Raw genomic sequence first — 19,897 nt, forward strand, 5'->3', positions numbered from 1 at the left:
AGCCTGCATCTCCAAGCAATTTCTTTTCATCTTCGGGGCTCGGCTTTTCTCGAATTTATTACCCTTTTTTTTTAAAGAGACGTGAACGTCGCGTGCGCAGTTTTCATGCACGCGAAGAAATACGTCGGAATCGAGAGTTCGAGATGAGGCGAAGCTGCTCCGGGAACTTTACCACAGATATATGTAAAAAAAAAAAGAAAGAAAGAAAAGCCTGTGCCGAGCGCAACCAACTAGTCGCCGATATTCCGTCTTAGAGCGGGAACGGAGTCCTTTGACAGGGAGGCGGGTTCTGAGGCAGGCCTACGACTGCAGTCTGTTGCGTTTCGGTGCGCTTTGAAGATGGTTTCGGAAAGCCGACACTTAAATTGGTCTCTCCTCGCGAGCTGCGTTGATGGCTGCCACGACGGAAAACGAACTGCTTGGTAGTCACTTTCGCCGCTATTTTTATCCAATACGAGACGTTTCTGACAGCTGTCGAAAACTGGGGAAAAATTCCGACCAAGCTCTGCCGGCCTTGTGCCCTGAAACCGCCTGGCCAGCGAAACGAGCAGTAGCTCACAAAAGCGTGGTGTTCTGTGATACTTGCCACCCCTCTTCTTGGGAGCGTTGCAGGACATCGGGGGTGATTTCGTCGGTTCAGTTTAGGTACGCGATTAGGAAAGAAGCAAGTCGGATGAATGCCAGGGTCACCTTTTATTGAAATGCGTTAATTGGAAAGGAGTACAATTCCACCGCGGAGCCCTGAAAAGGCATATATTCTGAGCTTTTTTAATTATGGCAGCGAAGATGCCCTAACGTTAAGACGTGAGAAATATAAACGAATTTTAGGTCAATACAAGTGTTTAGGTTTATATTTGTCAGAAAAAAATAGACGATTTCCATTTTCTTTCAGTGACAAACAATTACCCAGTCATTGGAGAGCTCAAAAAAATTTTACAGGTTCTTACAGCTTCTGGAATAGAAGTCGCCGTAATGCGGAATGTAGACACTCCTAGTAGAGAGAGATACGACGAGGAAAGGCAGGGAGGCTCCTAGTAAAAGCTCCCTCCTAGTAGGGATTTTCTTGTGAAGTCTGTAGAACCAACGTATTGAGAATACGAAACAACGGTTCGCTCCTGGATGAAAGTACATTAAAACGAATATTTAGAAGCCGTTGAACGCTAGGTCTACGGGTGTTTTGGTGCACTGGATGGCTGAAGTCATTACACTTTGCTCACGAGCATTCACACCTTCTCTTAGTCGAATATAAGCAGGGCTACAGTTATTCGGCAACTCCGAAGAAACACTTTCGCGATGAACAGAAACAGCGATGAACAGTAAATGCATATCTGCCTGCTGCCGCGAAGCACGAGCGATGTCACGCGGCCCTATAGTGACGTTACTCGTGCTTTCTTTACTTCGGGAAGAGAAGAGAGAAGAAATTTAGGTGTCCTCAGCTGCGCTTAAGGGACGTAATGACGCTAGCTTGGTTAACTTCCTACGACTGCAGCTCTGTACGGGATGTGCATTTAGGTAAACTTTGAGGACCCTTTACGTGAACTTATGGACTGTATGAACACACATATTCCTCCAGAATCCGGTTGTTGACCATCGTCCGTCTTTATCGTACGCGAACGGAGCGAGCTTAAGCCAGAGTAAGCGCGCACACGTCTTTACCCTACTGGATTCAGCCAGGTGACTGCTAATACGTCCGAACGCGTTGGCGTAAGCGAGCGCCGAACGGGAAGAGAGTAGTGGAGGAAGGAGAGGAGGGCAACGTTCAGAAGGAGGAGGAGGAAGAGAAAGACGGAAGGACAGGGAGGTTAGCCAGTTCTCACAGTGGCTGGCTACCCTGTGCTGGGTAAGGGGAATAGAAGATTATAACACTCTTCTATAAAATGTCTACGCGTTCACTGTGGTGGGGACTCACGCAGAAGTCGTGAAAACTCCGTGCACACCATTACTTGTACTTTGATGACGACTATTTGTTAAACAGACGTGTTCAAAAATCCGACTTCCTGTTTTTGCAAGCTGTCTAGCGGAGTCTTTCTTTCGACACTGAAACGCCAGTAGGATCGAATCCAGTCTTCCTCGTCGTCGATTTCTCCGCATTGTGTATATAGCGAAGAGATAGAATTCGTCTACCGGTCTGCTTACGCTCGTTTCATTCATTCATTCATTCATTCATTCATTCATTCATTCATTCATTCATTCATTCATTCCCCGGGACTCTTATCGCTGCCGAGGCAGCACTCTTAGTTACGCTCGTGCACTAATTTATGCGGATATGCAATCGCATGCAAACTGGGAGAAATGCCGTAAAGAATACTTCTCCGCAAAATGAGACTTACTAAGGAGAAGCCCCCCCCCTCCCCCGTTTGTTCAAGGAGCATTTCACATGAATTTCTGAGGCATTCGACAAATATTATATACGGACCACTGGGTCCAATAATAAACGGCACCAAAGACGTATTAGTGAAGTCTAAATAAGAGTACTCCATTAGCAGCTACATTACGAACAGCGAAGCTGTTTATAAGCCTGTTGTAAAATGTCGACCCTGGCGCAAAACTATCATCATCATGACCGGGAATGTGCCACAGAATTTGGGCCAATCCCACTAGTCACCGCTGCGGCATGGCCTGTAATAACACTGATGGGTGAGAGAACGAGTACAGAGAGAGAGAGAGAAAGGAAGAAAGAAAGAAACAGAGAGACGGAAAGGATGCTATAAACAAGGAGAAAGAGAAAAATTCTTGCCAAAAAACAAAATTTTCACGAGGCGGGATTCGAAGCGGCGTAGCCTCGTTCTGAGTGAGAGTGTCCCAACCAGTCGGCTGTTCAGGCATGCTAGCAGAGCATAGCATAACATAGCCTTGTATAGTATAGGGTAGCAAGGGGGTGGGAAAGGGAAGTGAGCGTGAGAAGGAGCGAGAGGAGAAGAGGAGAGAGTAAAGCGTAGCACAGAAAGAGAGAAATAGAGATAAAGAAATGAAGAAATAAAAAGAACGAGCGACAGAGAGAACGTCAACGAAAGAGACAGAAAGTATAGAGTGAGAAAAAAGACTGGAAGAAAGGGAAAGAGAAAAATTCTTGAAGAAAAAAAATGATTCACGCCCACCGACGGAGACATCGCGCGCAACCACCGCCCTATAGTGCATAGCCTGGCTGCACCCGATGGTGCCCAGAGAGTCATGGGGCGTCCTAAGAAAGTGCGTACTCCCGAGGAGGAGAGGTCGTCGGGGAGTGCGAGGGGCGACGGGCCCGTCCTTCGTTGTGCCAAGCTTTGTGCGACTTAGTGCAAATATAATTTTTTTTAAAAGTTATTAGGAACAATTTAAAAGCGAATCTTAGCCCTGCACTACAGTGATGACCATGATTCTCTTATTTGCTCGCGGGCACGACAAATCTGTTCCGCTTGAGATGCATCCATATAACGACGCTGGCTGAACGTTTTCTCAACGTCATTAAGAATGGAGACGGGCTCGAAAGAAAGCAGTGCGGCATTCATTGTGAGGCGGTATAGCTTGAAGGGTCGTCTTGTCTCGAATCGACTTTTTCTCCCGGAAAAGCGGCTAATTATGATGGCGCCGCAAAATATGTGACAAAGGATCCTCGGTTCTTCCGCGTCCCCGACAGAGTGTCTGTTTTCTCGTTGAGCGGGGGCACAATTATTTCTGGAGCGACCGTTTTTCTATAGCAAGTGAAACCTATTCCTCTCGCACGCGTCGTTATTCTACTCGCTTCGCTTAAACGAGGTTGGGGTTTTCGGCGCTCTGGTGGAACATATGATACCTGCATTTATGCCTTGCGATATGACAGTATGCCTTATCTTTTTACCTAAGCGCTCGCAGCCCGCACCCTTCCCTGCAGTTTTGCGAAGAGCGAGCAGTCATGGTGTCCTGCTATCCTGATATACCGTAATTTCTCGCGTAATACCGGCCGCTGTTATCACTGGCTAGTGGTGGCTACAGTGGTAATTAAACAACGTGAAATGTTTGCCAAGCATGGCTAGTGATGTTAGCTAGTGTCGCCAAATGCTGGCGCTGGTGTTGGCTAAATTACGATAAGTGTTGACTAACGCTTTTTTAATGTAGGCAAGCCGCTGTGACAACAGCAACACTGTCTTCATTCGAACTGCAGCCAATGATATGCTGCTTTAGCGTTTTCCCGCTGAGCAAGAAGTCGCGGGTTCGATTGCCGGCGAAGAAGGTCGAAAATTGGTCGAGGTGGATCGAAAACACACTCGCGTATCGTGCTTTTCGTGCACGGCGAAGACACTGAAAATGTCTCCTTGTGTTGCTGCAAAAGTTGAATGGTTATGTCAATATTTGTTGCATACAGTAATGCAGCTTCAGCTGACTGAACGCCATCGTGCCATCGAACAGTCTGACTGCTTTTCAAAACAGCGAGGCATGCGTCTACCTTACCGCCTTTGTCGATTAGGTTTTCGTCTATTATGGCGCCATGTTTAACAAATTTCGGTGGTCCGCGAGGAAACTTCCGCCGTTCCGCTCCTATATATAGGATGACAAAAGGCAACCTAATTAGCTCCACTGGATTCCGGGTCGGTAAATGAATTGAAAGAGAAAGAAAATGAAGAGCACCATAGCCTCTGTCTTTGTCAACACTGTTACAAAGAAGTTACTTTCCTGTCTGAAGAGTAGGTCTGTGAACATATATAAAAAAAAGTCAAATGAATGCAATAGCAAGAAACTGTAATGCTACACGAAGTGAGGCTCGCCAATGGATACTCTCAGTTTGAACAGCGCTCCTGTTGCAAAGGCGGCCGAAGCAGTGAAGGAAACTAGCGTGCTTCAAGTGTCGAGCTGTGACACTTGATAGTGCACGTTCATCTTCTGTTTGTTCCTTTAGCGGCGTCCCTTGAGCTCGAGTGACTTTCGTACGCTCCGTAACATCAGCGCGGACATCACGATGAAAGCTTGAAACATTCCTCTTCCCCTCACCACGAGGTAACCGCGCGAGCAGACAGCGGAAGGGCAAGGTTCTCCCTGCGAAAATATTAGAAGAAGCGAGCGAGCTGGCCGACGACTTTTAAAGGGACACTAAAGAGCAAAACGATTTTTCTCCCATTAGTAAAGTAGTCTTCCACGATACCAAAAACATCACGCTTTCTGCGCGAAGACGCTTAATAAGCGAGAAAACGCGCAAAAAGAAAATACGCCACCTTGGAATTCCCGCACCATTTGCCGTGACGTCACATATTTTTGACGGCGCCTGCTTGGGCCTACGTAGTTCCTAATCGGTTAAATCGAAGTACATTGTCCTCTGAGGGGGCCGGAAACTTGACATAACGAGTTTGTGGAAATTTCGTCGAGCCAGTGGCGCCAAAATAAGTTAAATGCTCTTTGAAGTATTTTACGTCACGAATTACAAAGTTCGGCACGAAATTTAAAAATGAAACGTTGAACTTGGTTTTATCCTCTAATAATAAACCTATGGTGGTGAAATAAACTACACAAGAGTTCTCCGAGCACACTTTATCAATCTAAACCAATTCATTGTTTCTCTTTGGTGTCCCTTTAAATGCGCCCGTTGCGCTCCTCGTTCCATCTCGCTGGTAATGAAGAAACGCTTATAAGCGCCTGCCGTCTCGGAGTACTGCCAGCGGTAAAGGGTGTGTATATAACGCTCGCCTGAAGGATCTGCGTTTTGTGGCGTAGTGGTTAGCGCCACGCGCTGCGGAGCGAGAGGTCGCTGGTTCGATATTGCGCTTGGGAAGCATTTTTCCGAATGATTTTTTTTACTTTTCTATATATATACACATACTTATACATATACGGTGCATGACGGCGGCGATGGCAAAAACCAGCCGAGACTGTCCATATAATTGCTATCGCAATAAAAAAAAAGACACCAATGGGAGATGGAGAAAATGTAACAGAGTTCTGAAACGATGGTATACCAAAAAACACGTGTAACACGGAATAAAGGCAGTAAACAAAGCTAAAAAAAAAGACAAGACGCGCCTTGACATTAACCTTGATGACATTACCGCATGATATAGTTCAACATATGATGCTGTGCTATACAAATGGTGAAGGTAAGGGTCTTTGTTTTTCCTACTTGACAAACACGTTTGGGGTTACCTCTACATTGTTCCAGATGCCTGCGTATATATATTCATTTTTTGTTCACATGAGGGGTCGCGTTGCGGCGTCATTTTCATGTTGGAGTACACAGCATTTTGTTGCAGCTTAGCCGCGCTTGATAGATTTCGCCATTAGATTATTCTGATAGTACGTATCAATTTGCCTTTCAGCCATTCACTGAGTAGACGCCTCTACGACAATACCATATTTTGGAGTCTGAGCTTGTTGCAATATATCGACCGGCTGTTAGCCACATCGTCATTTTCTACGTCGGCACGGCTGGTACGTGGTCGTTGAGACACTCTTTCCTTATCTTCTGCCTCAGTTACCGATATCGCACGTGTGTGCGATAGATAAGACAAGTTAACGTCAAATAAATGAAGCGCCCGACAACACTGCACGGAACAATGAGCCTGTCAAGTAGTACGGGAATCACTGAACCAGCAGTCATGCCCTGGCGAAAACGCAACGTTAGGACAAGAAGATGCAGGTGTGTTGCATGAAGATATTAGCTCTGTTTCTGAGTTCCCAGCCATAAGCGTTATTTAAAGATGACGACGCGTACTTGGAGAGAGCGAAAGCGTGGCAACTTGCAAAACACGCACAAACACGGTCCAGGCTCAATGCTATAGCGTTGGACAGCAGGAGCTACCACACGATTCGAGTGAGGCAAAGAATTTACCCAGCAGGACAAGGCAGCAAGGTGGAGGCGTGCGCAAGCCTCCGTGCTCTGTCGCTCCTCTGGACCCGAGAGAGTGCACGCGTGACCTTCGGCCGATAAAACCCAGCAGTACTCAACGCGAAAGTTGGGTCCCTCCTGGTTTCCCTTGCTGATGCACGCTCCGCGTGGGAGTGTGGAGGCATTTTCGCTGCTTGGCGCGCGTACAAGCTTAGTACGTCAACGACGCTCGTATACGTCGACGAAATGAAGTGACAACACAGTAGAGGTGCACACTTGAAAGTCGCAACCGTTCGTGGCCCGCCGAGATAGCGGGTAGGAAACGAAACACAAGAGAGTAAAAAAAATAAATAAAATGAAGTGGCGCTAGAACAGACCGCGGCAGTGGGAAGGGAAGGGGGGATGGCAGCGATCTGCTGCGAAGACCAAACGAGAGAGGTCTTGTTGCGTTGTCACTGCGAACACGAAATCCTTTAGTCTTTTTTCCTCTTCGCAGGCGCGTGTGCGCGCCTCCAAAGACCAAACAAGGGCGCGCAAATCCCACAGCGCGGCCGGCTCACGCTGGAGCGACGCGCAGCACTCGGCGAACAGAACGGAAGGCCGAGTTAGAAAGCTTGCACCCAACGCGGTTGGCACTTGACTGCCGTCCAGCCGACCGTTCAAACTGTTGCCGCAGCACCGCCGACGCCACTCTGCTCTCTGCAATCTAATTGGAGGCCGGAGACGCGAGGTGGAAAGTCAACCAGCGTTGTTGGGGTTTGCCGTCGCTGAGCGCGAAGCAGGCTGAACAGCTAGCTAGACGATCGAGGGTGAACGGGGTCGGAAACTTGTATTCCTCTCTTTCCTTGCTCTCTTGGTTCGCTTGTTTGCCTTTCCCGGCCACTGCCGCGTTCTTCCGCAGCTGTTACAGTCGGCCCCGTTCACTCCGCGAGGCTTTTGCCCGCTCCGCGCTTGCTCTGTTCTCTGGCGATCGGCTCTTCCGACGAGAGGAAATTGCTTCCCGGGGTCTACTCTCTCTTAGCTGTTGTTCCCCGAGAGGCCGGAACGCTGTCTCCCCTCTGGCCGTCAGAGCTTCCGCAAACTCAATGTACGAAATCTGTGACGCAGTTGACAGTTTATTTTTTTTTTTACTTTCGATTTCGTAAGTTCAAGTTTCGATTCCATTTCGCGCCTCGCGCTGCACCGAGTATTTGTGACGACGGAGTGGAAACATGAACGCAAGAATATCGAAAGAAAACCAACTCCGAGTTGCGCATAAGTCCGTACTCGATGCGTTAAGCTTTTTGCATCCTGCCGGCACTTTTCGATTGAGGGGCCGATTCCTAACTTTCTGCTAAGTCATTCACTCGTTTTTGACGCTGAATGCTATTGATCTCTCGTCATAATCCAAACTGCGCCTAGAATGCTGTGAATCATTTTTCGTTGATTTTCGCACCACATACGTTTAACTATTATACATTACACTAACAGGAGAGAAACAGGACAACTACATGAAGTGACATCGTTCGGGTTGAAACATACGATTCCTCTTTTGCCAATGTTCGTTGTAAGCCTGTTTGCGCCACCTGGACGTAGCGGACCGTAGTGCGAGCTATAAAGAAGACTGTGAACTGACGCAGAAAGACTGACTACAGTGCGTCATAGGAGGCAAGACATTGAACCGTTACTTGGTTATCGGATGGCACCGACGGACAGCCTGTCTGACCTATTACGAAGGGTGAAGAGGAATTATTCTAATATTCCTAGTGTCAAAATATCCTAATCAAGGAACAGCCTAGCCACACAAAGGCTGAACAACTTGGACTGAGGCGGCCGCGTGAAATGTGGACGTCGCATTAGGCTACAAAAATGAACGTAATGTCCCGAAAATTGTTCACCGCGTATGTAAGCAAACAAATATACAAACAAAAAAACTATAAATAAATAAATAAATAATAATAATAATATCTGGGGTTTAACGTCCCAAAACCACGATATGATTATGAGAGACGCCGTAGTGGAGGGCTCCGGAAATTTCGACCGCCTGGGGTTCTTTAACGTGCACCTAAATCTAAGTACACGGGCCTCAGACATTTTCGCCTCCATCGAAAATGCAGCCGCCGCGGCCGGGATTCGATCCCGCGACCTTCGGGTCAGCAGTCGAGCGCCATAACCACTAGACCACCGTGGCGGGGCAAATAAATAAATAAATAAATAAATAAATAAATAAATAAATAAAACCGGCTGCCCTCTGCCCATGAATACTGTCGCACACTCTTCGTACCAAAACTTCACGGTCTAAGATCTTGCTTTTCTACGAGATTAGTTACAGTATGAGAATAAAAAAAAAAAAATGCCGTTGCTCATTACAAACTTTTTACAACTTTACGGTCCGTTATCCGCTGTGCTTTCTGAGCAACTCCTGTGTCCGGAAAATTTGAATACACAGGAAAAGTGAAACTTTCTGTTCTTACAAGCAAAATAACCGAGTGAAAAAAAAACAAAAAAAAATAACTCAGCATTTAGTTAAACAAGTCATACTTTGCCCAAGGCAGTTTCAAAAGATGCTGCGGAATAATGGCACATGTATTACGAATATGCTGCATGTGGTATGCATGCTCATCTCATAGAAACAAGGAAAGACAGCCAGCCATTCACGACTGTCTGAATTCATCCACGTGAGAGATAATTAAAGAAACAGAGTGACGCAATGCAACAGGCGTTGTAAATCACGCCCTCATCTCTCAACTTCACAAGAAACTCAGCGAGCGATGTCGAGAGAATCTCGACGGTCAAGGACGGGCTATTATTCATTTATTTATTATTTTGTTTTTGCGGGAAGCATCGTCCATTGTAGAGCAATGTGGAAGAAGGATATATAGAGAGAGATAAACCTTTTAATGAAGCTGGAGATGTTTGCCTGGCTGTTCGCCTGACATGCTACTCCAGGTGCTGGGTGACGATTATGATATATACAGTGATAACCACATAACACATACAGTCACACAAGTTTACAAAGTTTGGTTCAGGCTCGTGGCCCGCAAGAAATTCAACAGCGCTTTCGTGGCACGTAGCGCACAGGTGCTGCTTTGCCATGGGCCCAGAACATGTCGCAACTCTAAGCACGATCCCCGTTGAAGATGCAAGGCTGCCTTCAGAGACTGTCTCTCTGGTGCGTATCGCTTGCATTCACAAAGAACATGATGTAAATCTTCTTGGATGTTGCATTGGACGCACATTGGTGAGTCCGACAGCTTAATCTTGCTCCTGAAGTAGTTGGTGTATGCGACGTTCAGTCTGATGCGGTGCAAGCACGTTTCATCTTGCCTGTTTAGGTCTCGCGGCATATCAAAGTTACACGATGGGTCAATCTTGTAAAGTGGTCCATACTGGTGATTAGCATCTGTCCAGAGGGATCGCTGGAGCCGCCAAGCGTGTGCCGATACGATTGTCGCGGCATCTTTTCTCGAGAAAGGTATCTTGATGATTTCTCTCGAGGCGTCATGTCCAGCTTTGGCAGCGTCATCAGCATGGACGTTGCCTTGTATTCCACAGTGGGCAGGTATCCACTGCAGAGCAATGCGGTGATGGAGGTCACAGGCTTTGTTGCATAGATATTTGATGTCCATGACGAGTTGGTCTTGCGTGCTTGGGGACTTCAGAGACTGCAGCGCCGCTCTTGAGTCGGTGAAGATGACCCAAGACTCAGCTGTCTGATCTACAATGTAATTAAATGCAGCCCGTAGTGCAGCCAGTTCAGTCGCTGTAGATGAAGTGCGGTGACTAAGAGTGGCAGAGATGGTGACATTGGCAGATGGAATCCAGACACCAATTGCAGACGATGTAGGTGTAACAGAGCCATCAGTGTAAATATGACGGTGAGCCCTGTAATTATTTTCCACGTGCTGTAGGGTGAAATATGTTAGTGCTGGTCCGGGTGTACGTCTCTTGTTCTTGAACCCAGGCACAAAAGTGATTATTGACCACGAAGGAATTTTCCACGATGGCTCTGTAGGCATTGATGCGCTTTCATAATGCAGCGGAAGCAAGCTCCGCACCACAAGACTGCTGTCTGAAGCAAGCGGATGACCCGGCATTCTGGTGGCATAACGCAAGTGAACTCGAAGAAACTCCTGCTGCAGAAGCACTGCAGCTGATAGGCGTCTGCTTTCGGCAAGGGTTCCAATACTTGATGTGTTTTTTGGTAGGCCAAGGCACACTCTCAGGGCTTTCGCTTGAGCTCCAGTCAGCGCTTGTATGTTGGTTTGTGAAATGCCATGTAACGCAGGAAGGCTGTATCTTAGAAGACCTTCACAGAGAGCCGTATACATTCGCAGCAGGGCACTTACGGAGCAGCCCCCGGCGTTGCTTGATAACATGCGGAAGATGCTCGCATATGATGCAACTTTTTCCTTTAGTATTCGAACTTGGGGCGTCCATGTCATTAGCCTGTCGATTGTCACTCCCAGAAACTTGTGACTTTGCACATACCGAATGGGAGAATTCGCTACCTTTAACGTATAGCGCGAAACATCACGCCTCGTAAAAGCAACGGCGGCGCATTTTTCTGGTGACATCATTAGACCTCGCCCCAGTAAGAATTTTTCGATTGAATTGAGAGCTTTTTGTAGTCTTGCTCGTAGGACACGTCTGTTGCGACCACTGCTCCATATACAAATGTCATCTGCATAGAGAGAGATTTCGACCGATGCAGGGATACACCTCTCCAGTCCAATGAGAGAGATGTTGAATAAGGTTGGACTTAGAACACCGCCCTGGGGAACTCCTCCATGCACTGTGTGCGGGGCTGTGTCACCTTCTCTTGTGGACATGTAGACTGACCGATCAGTGAGGTAGTCCAAGATCCAGCGGTACATACGACCGCCAACTCCGACAGACTTAAGGGCGTATAGGATGGACTCGTGAGTCACGTTATCGAACGCTCCCTTGATGTCGAGGAATACGCCGATAGAGATGTTGCCCGTAGCTTTGTTGAGGTTTACGCAGTTAATGAGACGAATCACATTGTCGATGCTACTGCGGCCCTTTCGAAACCCTGACATTTGTGGAGGGTATGCATTCTTGTTCATCAGCAACCAGTCCAGGCGCATCAATACCATCTTCTCCATAAGCTTTCCTACGCAACTGAGAAGAGCAATGGGACGATAGGAGTTAAGGTCCGTTGGAGACTTGCCAGGCTTGAGAATAGGAATGACACGAGCTCGTTTCCAGCAAGGTTCAAGACGCCCACTCTCCCAGCTGGCATTGAATATGGCAAGAAGGTGCATCTTCGCCTTGTCGCCTAAATGCGTTAACTCAGCGTAGCTAACGCAGTCAGGTCCGGGAGATGACGCCTTGTTCACCAGTGCCAATGCTCCAAGCAGTTCCATGATCGAAAAAGGTTCATCCGCCTCTGTGGTGCTCGTCATCGCTAAAACCTCTTGTGCTACACGAGGCAAGGTTGCTTGCGCCACTACTGCAGTTATCTTAGAGCAGAAAGCCTCCGCCACGTCCAACTCGCTGCTGTTACGAGATAAAGCAACTGAACTGAAGGGATGTAGTTGAGTCGGTGTGGTTTTTAGGCTGCGGACGATACCCCATATTCTTGACAGCGGCTTTCTTGGGTCCAGTTTAGAACAGAAGGCCCGCCATTGCCTCCTATCTAGCTTATCCAGGTGACGTTGGATTTGTTTTTGCATTCGCCTGGCATCGCGAATATCATCTGCAGACAATGTCCTACGAGCACGTCTTTCAGATCGGCGGCGAATGGCCCGGAGCCTCTCATACTCAACGTCAACCGTTGAATGAGTTCGAGGTGGTTCTAGGCGTTTGGTGCTACTTTGTTTTGCTTGATTGAGCACAGCCACAAACTCCTCATACGTCATTCCAGATGGGTCTGAATCTTCGATTGTAGCGTTGTATAACTCCCAGTTAGTGCAACGAACCACCCTCCGTTGCGTGTACTGCTTAGGACAGCCCAAGGAGATGTAGGTTGGCACGTGGTCACTACCATGACTTTCGATGTCAGCAAACCAGGTTGCCGTGGACATGAGGTGCGCGGAGATCATGGTGACATCTAGGGCGCTGCACCGGTCATTCTTGAAGAAGGTTGGCTGTCCATCGTTAAGAATCGCCAGGTTGTTTCGATGTGCGATATCAAAAAGGCGTCTACCGCGGACTGAAGTCTTTCGACCGCCCCAGGCAGGGTGATGCGCGTTGAAGTCCCCGGTTAGTATGTGAGGTCCAGGTGTGCCATCTATTATGTCCTGCAGCCTGTCCACATCGAATGTAGCACGAGGTGGTATGTATGCCGCAATCACCGTAAAGGCCAAAGTGTCCCACTTCACTGTCACTGCAGAGTATTCATTGGATGCATCGGCTGATATGTGGTGAACATTGAAAGTTAAATCATTACGAACAGCCAAGAGAACTCTGCTGGTATCCATGCCCGTCGAAGAAACTGTGATGGTGTATCCTGAAAGACGAATGCCGGTGCGCACTCGGGACTCTGAGATGGCGATCACCGGAAAGCGGTGCTTATATACAAACTGTCTGAAGTCGGAGAGACGACAGCGGAGGCTGCAGGCATTCCATTGAAATACTGTTGCCTGTTTCCTATTGTTCTTGAAACTGGTCGGCTGAGCTGTTAACGCCATTGTGCCAGAACAGGAGAGAGAAAATCAAGCAGCGTCAGTATAGACTTAGCCACCGGGGAGGACATTGGAGTGAGGAAGCTGCGTACAGCGTCGACAAGAGCAGATAGCAACGAGTATATATTTCCATGGTCTTGCCGAGCGCCGCACTCGCGTGATCCACGCCAAGACGTTGGGGCCCGTGACTCTTTCGACAGGCCAGATGAGCGCTCCTGAGCACCTCGTGTGTGAGGAGTTGGAGCTGATGGGCAAGTCGGTAGAGACGGGAACTCATTTGTGTCGTCAATTCGTGGCGGATTTGACGGCATTCCTTTGTCAACTGGGGGCATCACTGCTTGGCCACCACCTCGAGGTTTTTGTTTCTGGCGTACCGCATCCTTTGCCAATTGGTACCCAACGTTGTTTTCCACCTTGTAATTGTGTATCCGCTTCTCTTTACGCAAAATGGGGCAGTGAGTTGACGTAGACTCATGTTTTTTCCTGCAGTTAGGGCACTGTGGCTCTTCATTTCCACATGCAGATCGGTCGTGGTTGCCCCCGCAGCGTGAGCATCGTGCTTGTAACCTGCAGCTATTAGAGGGATTTATTATGGTAGTCAAGCTGATATCTCGGCCGGAATCATGGTTCTGACCTGCTACTCAGCGTTGGGGAAAGGGTCTAAAGAGAGGGGAAGGGAGGAGGTGTTCATTATGAACATGAAGGTGGCGATGAAGAAAAGAAAAGCTTCAATGTCCAGATTCATCAGAGTACCCTGCAGTGAGCAGGAGACTGCCCCGCTCGAAGCAAATAAAGAAAAAAAAAGACGTTGAGGCATCTATTGCTCCCACGAGTCTGTTGGGATACAGGCATCATATACACAATGTCCCTGGTCCACTTGGAGAACTAAAAAAAAAAAGAAGAAAAACGATGCCACACTTCACTGGTTAAGGAGTGCACATTGAAGTAAACACACTGCGAGTGATCGTTCACAGAAGTGAAGAGAAAGACGAAGAGGGTGAGAAGAAATTTTGGAAGGGGAGGAGAGAAAGGCGGCACGCGCTTATGCTCTGCGTAGACGTAAGACGCGGAGTCGATCGCGAAAGCGCGCGCGCGTGCCGAAAAGCTATTCATTTAGGAACGTCGTCTCGACGCTTTTATAGATCGGCGTACACCCACGCTATTATAGGAGCTTTAAATTAACTGCGGAAACGAACCCAGAATCTTTCCGAGCGTAGCATCCACCCCCTCACTCCTCCATTTCATGGTGGCCTGTCTCAAAATTTATTTTCTTTCGCGCGCATCTTTCTTCAACGGGTTGAAAAGCCTCTGGTACTTGAATCGGTGGAAGAAGAGGAGGAAGAGAGAGAGGGTGAAGAGACGAGAGCGAGACGTACATACATCCCGCGTTTTGCGAAGGGCTTTAACCGGGGCCTCCGCCCAGCCCATAAATCCAGCTTTCAAAGCAAGACGGCGGTAAACGAGGCGACGGGAGAGTATGGAAGACTAGCTCAGCTTGCCATAGTAAAGTGGAGACGGGGGAGGAATAACGAAAAATATAAATGGAAGGAAGAACGGGGGCAAATGGGGGGGGGGGGGGCAGAGGGTGAAGTTGCGGTACGGCGAAGTAGCCAGAGTCTTCCCTCGAAAAACTTTCGGTTCTCGGCAAAGTGATATAAATGACTCGTCAAGTGAATACCACGCGTAAGAGCCATACCACCGCCACCGCTGCCGCCGCCAGGGATTCCGCTGCATACATTGTTTCAGTACCTCTCCCCTTCGCATCTCTGTCCCCCTCTCTCTTGCCCCGTTGAACGCGAATTGGATGAAGTGCACCAAAGGTTTAAAGCAAAAAAAAAAAGACGAAAGGGCGACAGAGCAGTATCGGTGCAACAGGGAAGAGGGGGGAGTTGAGCGAGGGAGTGTGCTCAGTAGGCGCGATTGTGAAAGGGTGAAGCGTGGTGAGCCGTGAACGGTGGTTAGGAGCATAGGGGGTGGGGGGGACATGAAGTGAGGTTTGCGCGCGTGGCCCTAGCAAGCTTGCGAAACTATACGCTTAGAGGTGCGATAAATGGCTCCGGGCCGAAGCTCTCGCGCACATGGCTGGGGCTCCGGGACTTCTTTCTTGTTTCCTTTTGGCCGAGGGTGTTTCGAGCAGATGGGGGCCCGGCGAGGCGCGAGCGGTAGTAGGTGACGAGTTATACGAACACATACACAAACACGCGAAGCGTGGGCGACGATCGCTAGTAGGTCCGCTGCCCGCTTCAAGCCAGTCGTGCAGGAGAAGGAAGGGACGGCTATGGTCTAACTGTAAGGGTAGTAACCCTTTACTGCAGGCCGAGCTGCGGCTGACACAGTGTACTGCGGCGGCTCGAGTACCCTCGCATTGCTGCGGGTAATATAAAATGCAGTCGCCATTGCTTCCCTTACGCGCTTCGACACCCTTCGCTATTAATTACAAATGCGCTGACCAACGCAAGGGTTAAGTCACTCTGGGTTGCAGAGAAGATAGAGGAAGCGTCGAAACCGGTAGTCAGAAGACCGTTGTCGCTGGTCTTCTAGAATTTAAGAAGAGTTCCTGATGCGGTGGTGGTGATGGTAGCAACTTTATTAAGAACTCCGGCAAATACGTGGCCTGGGCTGTCACTAATCCGTTAATGGGGACGGCAATCGCCGGGCGGATTCTAAGGGCTGGCGTCAAGGCCCTCCGAAAACGCACCACGAAAGCGCGGACAATTTAGAGTTGGTCCTTTGGCGCGCCAGCGAACGCCGGTTGTGGTCCAAAGACCGAGTCAGAGCCGAGAGTCGATAACACAAACGAAAACGAAATATATTCTCGGTTAAGGCAATACAAATAACACAAACACGTGCACACTCGGCTGGTACCAGTTACAACTTCACAATATAACTCAGATGGTGTTTACACAACGGGAGCTAAACAACAGATCACACGCTACAAATGCAATCGCATGCATTACAACTATTCAACGACAGTTAAAGTCCTGAATAGATAATGGCGATCCAGTCCACAATACTTGGACGGTAATCGAATGCTTCTCTTCAAGGAAACACTCACGCCAGCTCCAGCGTTGATCGTCGTAGCTCAACCGTCGTCGAGACTTGTCACGGCTCACACGGCGTCGTCATCCGATTCTTCCAAATTGACGATCGGCCGACCGCACACCATCATAAACACGTCTTCTTTGGCTAACGGAGCCACACTTCGCATAACTTCACCATCACCGGGCCGACTGACTCACTCCGGTCTCGACTTCGCTCTCACTGACTGCACTGCCTGCACTGACTCCCTTCACTGACTGACTGGCCTCGTCGTTTGCACGCTTTTATCCCTTCTTCCCCGGTTTCTAGAAGCGTCGGGATGTTTCTTCTGCGTGCAGTACAGCTAAGCCTGGGGAAAGGGCGAGAGCTTTCTCGTATGTTCGAATCGCGACGGCATCGCTCGCGGATGCGTCACCCTCTCCTTCTAGAAAGATCCAGGCCTTGCCAGGCGTTCGATCGTGTTTACGGCGTCTGGCTCGAGTGGGTGAGGAGGATGCGGCGCACCGGCGTCTTTTGATGCTTGTTTTTTCGTCTTTCGCGCTTCTTGGGCGCGCGATTCGCGCCGTTCTGTCTCGTAGCAGTTTGAAAGCGGCCTCGCGCGCGCTTTATAACTCGATCGTTTGTGACACTGCCCCCCACTTCAAGAATATTATCACATAATATTCAAACAACACAAACGAGCGCGCACATACACATCCAAAAATGTCCCACATACAGAGTCCATAACTCAGTCCACACACAATGCGCGTCCATTCATAATAGAACTCTTAATACAATTCCAGGGCATTTCAATGTCACAACATATGAAAGATAAACACAAGTACATAAGTACAAAACGCCATCATACATTTAGTATAAAACAATGCGAACGCACAAAACAAAGATCTTCATTTACAATGCTTATACCGTTATATCAATAGCATTGTACACATAATGTTAAGTAAACGACACTCGGGCTCACTAGCCATACACACATGACACAGGGAATAATAACACTTCAAACACTTTCAAACTCAAAACACTTCAAACAAATTCAATTCCAACACCCTGTCCTGCTCAAATAGACTCGCGCTTGCGCCCCTTCTTTCGGTGCTCGCTCGCTCTCTTTCTGTTTCTCTTGTTTTTCTTGCGAGCCGTTCCATTTGACGGTGCCGGAGGGGGCGTCTCTGCTGCCGTCGACACATTTGACGCTAGCAAGGCGTGGTCGCGTTCGTTAGAACGTTCGCGGTGCTTCGCCAACTTCTGCGCGTCGTGGTGTTTTGCCTGGACGACCACCTTCGTCATCATTGCACTCACGGGTGGTGGTGGCCGCTGGGTGGCAACATCACCTGCTCGGCGCGTCTTCACTGGCGGTACAGCGACCGTTGGTGCTCCATTGTTGCCATTCTCTGACGCCTCGGCTTCAGTATGAGCTCGGGTGACATCCTTCATGAGATTCCCTTCCGCGCTTCCTTTTTGTCGCGGTTCCCGAACTGACGAGGGCTCCATCTTCGGGGCTTCTCCCAAACGTTCAGGATCGTATGGCCCTCGAGCTCCGTCGATGTTTCCCACGATTAGGTCAAACAGGGGGTTATTCATGCACAGGGCAGTAACTCTCCCGCTGAAGTAAGGGGTCTCAACCTCAATCTTGGCTTCAGGAAGCATTCGAATGGAACTATCAAGCAAGCGGACCGGTTGGGCATTGCCTGTGAATTCGCTCTCTCGGACCAATTTCTTTCGTACGATCACAGTAGTGCATCCACTATCTCTTAATACCGTGGCTTCCTTTCCACCAACTTTCCCCTTAACTGTCGGCATTTCTTTCTTTCTGTCTGTTGTCACCGCAGCACCAATGAAATCCATCTTCTTCCCGCTTTTCACATCGGCTAATTCATCTTTGACTGCTTCTGTTTCCACTTTTGGCGGGGCATACGCACAAGCTGCTTGGTGGGCTTTGCTCACATCACTTCGACATGCGTCGGCTTTGTGCCCAGTCTGACCACATTTAAAACACTTCATCACACTGGGGCGTGAGAAGTTGGTTCGACAACTACTAGCGCGATGACCCACGCGGTTACACAGAAAGCATCGCGGGACACTCTCTGGTGCACGCTTGGTTTCTTCAGGTGCCGATCTCTTCGACTCCTCGTGAACTTCCTTTTTTACTTTGGCCAAATTCGTGCCACCTTGCGCTTCCAAGAACTGATCGGCCAACTCAAGCATGTCGTCAAGCGATTTAGCTTTCCTCTCTTTCAGATACAGCGACAGGCTCGGGTGGCAACTGGTGAGAAATTGCTCTCTGATTAGAAGCTCTCTAAGCTCACCGTACTCCTGTGCCGTCTCTGAAAGTTCGATCCACCTGTCAAAATAATGGCTGAGCCGCGCGGCATACTGCGTTGCCGTCTCGCCATCAGCTGGCTTTCCCGTACGGAACCGATCACGGAAGCCTTCCACGGTGAATCGAAATCGCTTCAGCAAAGCAGCTTTTACTCTTCCGTAATTAGCTGCATCGGAAGGTGTCAGCCTACCGTACACACTGAGCGCTTCGCCACTCAAACAAGTGCTCAAAGCTGTTGCCCATTGCTGCTCCGGCCAATTTTGGCTTCTAGCTATCGTCTCAAACCTGTGCAGGTATGCATCAAGGTCATCTTTCCTCTCGTCAAACGCCACAAGCAGTTTGCTTGGGTTCAAACGGAAGCTATGATCTTCCCTTTCGCTGCTCTCCACTCTAGTTTGCACGGGAGTCTCTGTGCACTGCTGCAACCGGAGCCGTTCAATTTCCAATTCGTGCTGTCGTTGCCTTTCTCTCTCAGCCATCTCAGCTTGCATCTGTCTCTCTTGCGCCTCTCTTTCTGCTTTCTCCCTCTCAGCTGCTAGCCTCTCTCTCTCAAGCTCCAGTTTCAATTGTTGTTCTCTTTCTTCTTTGGCCCTCTCAGCTGCCAACCTCTCTCGTTCAAGCTCTGCTTTCAGCTGTTGTTCCTTCATCTCTCTTTCTTCCTTAGCTCTTTCTCTTTCTTCTTTTTCCTTTTGGCTGACCCACTTTCGTAGTTCGGCCCCAGACAGACCCATCTTCTCACCAAGGGCAACTAATTTCTCGAGATCCATGATGCCCGTCAAACAAAACCTAGCCGCGTGCACAATACCTCTGCTTAACTTCGAATTCCAAAACACTCTCTGCACACAGGTTAGCGAGAACGCGGTGCAACACACAAAAATCGTTCGCAAGCACTATCAACGTCTCAAGGCTCTTTCTCCCTACTTTGGACACACTTTTGCACCAAAAAGGTCCTGTCGCGGACGCCAGAATAATTGTCACTAATCCGTTAATGGGGACGGCAATCGCCGGGCGGATTCTAAGGGCTGGCGTCAAGGCCCTCCGAAAACGCACCACGAAAGCGCGGACAATTTAGAGTTGGTCCTTTGGCGCGCCAGCGAACGCCGGTTGTGGTCCAAAGACCGAGTCAGAGCCGAGAGTCGATAA

General features: G+C 48.9%; 2 protein-coding genes across 2 annotated transcripts in view; both read right to left on the reverse strand.

Annotated features, from left to right (window-relative positions):
• LOC119383178 (alpha-2C adrenergic receptor) overlaps window positions 1-19,897 on the reverse strand; it is a 313,876-nt gene that overhangs the window by 188,441 nt on the left and 105,538 nt on the right. The window lies entirely within an intron of this gene.
• On the reverse strand, window positions 9,760-12,816 carry LOC125757352 (uncharacterized). The gene is made up of 4 exons (XM_049412862.1): window positions 12,694-12,816; window positions 10,672-11,523; window positions 10,267-10,620; window positions 9,760-9,954 (listed from the first exon to the last, which is right to left on the reverse strand). Exons 1-4 carry the CDS (start codon window positions 12,814-12,816, stop codon window positions 9,760-9,762), a joined length of 1,524 nt encoding a protein of 507 aa, XP_049268819.1.

The sequence above is a fragment of the Rhipicephalus sanguineus genome, chromosome 2 (assembly GCF_013339695.2).
Source record: "Rhipicephalus sanguineus isolate Rsan-2018 chromosome 2, BIME_Rsan_1.4, whole genome shotgun sequence".
NCBI classification, from domain to species: Eukaryota; Metazoa; Arthropoda; class Arachnida; order Ixodida; family Ixodidae; genus Rhipicephalus; species Rhipicephalus sanguineus.

Coding starts and splice junctions, on each gene's coding strand:
- LOC125757352 (XM_049412862.1), bottom strand. CDS start 12,816: ATGATCTCCGCGCACCTCATGTCCACGGCAACCTGGTTTGCTGACATC. Junction 11,524..12,693: donor AGTACACGCAACGGAGGGTG/GTTCGTTGCACT, acceptor GGAGTTCCCCAG/GGCGGTGTTCTAAGTCCAAC. Junction 9,955..10,266: donor ACGTCCATGCTGATGACGCT/GCCAAAGCTGGA, acceptor CAAGAAGATTTA/CATCATGTTCTTTGTGAATG.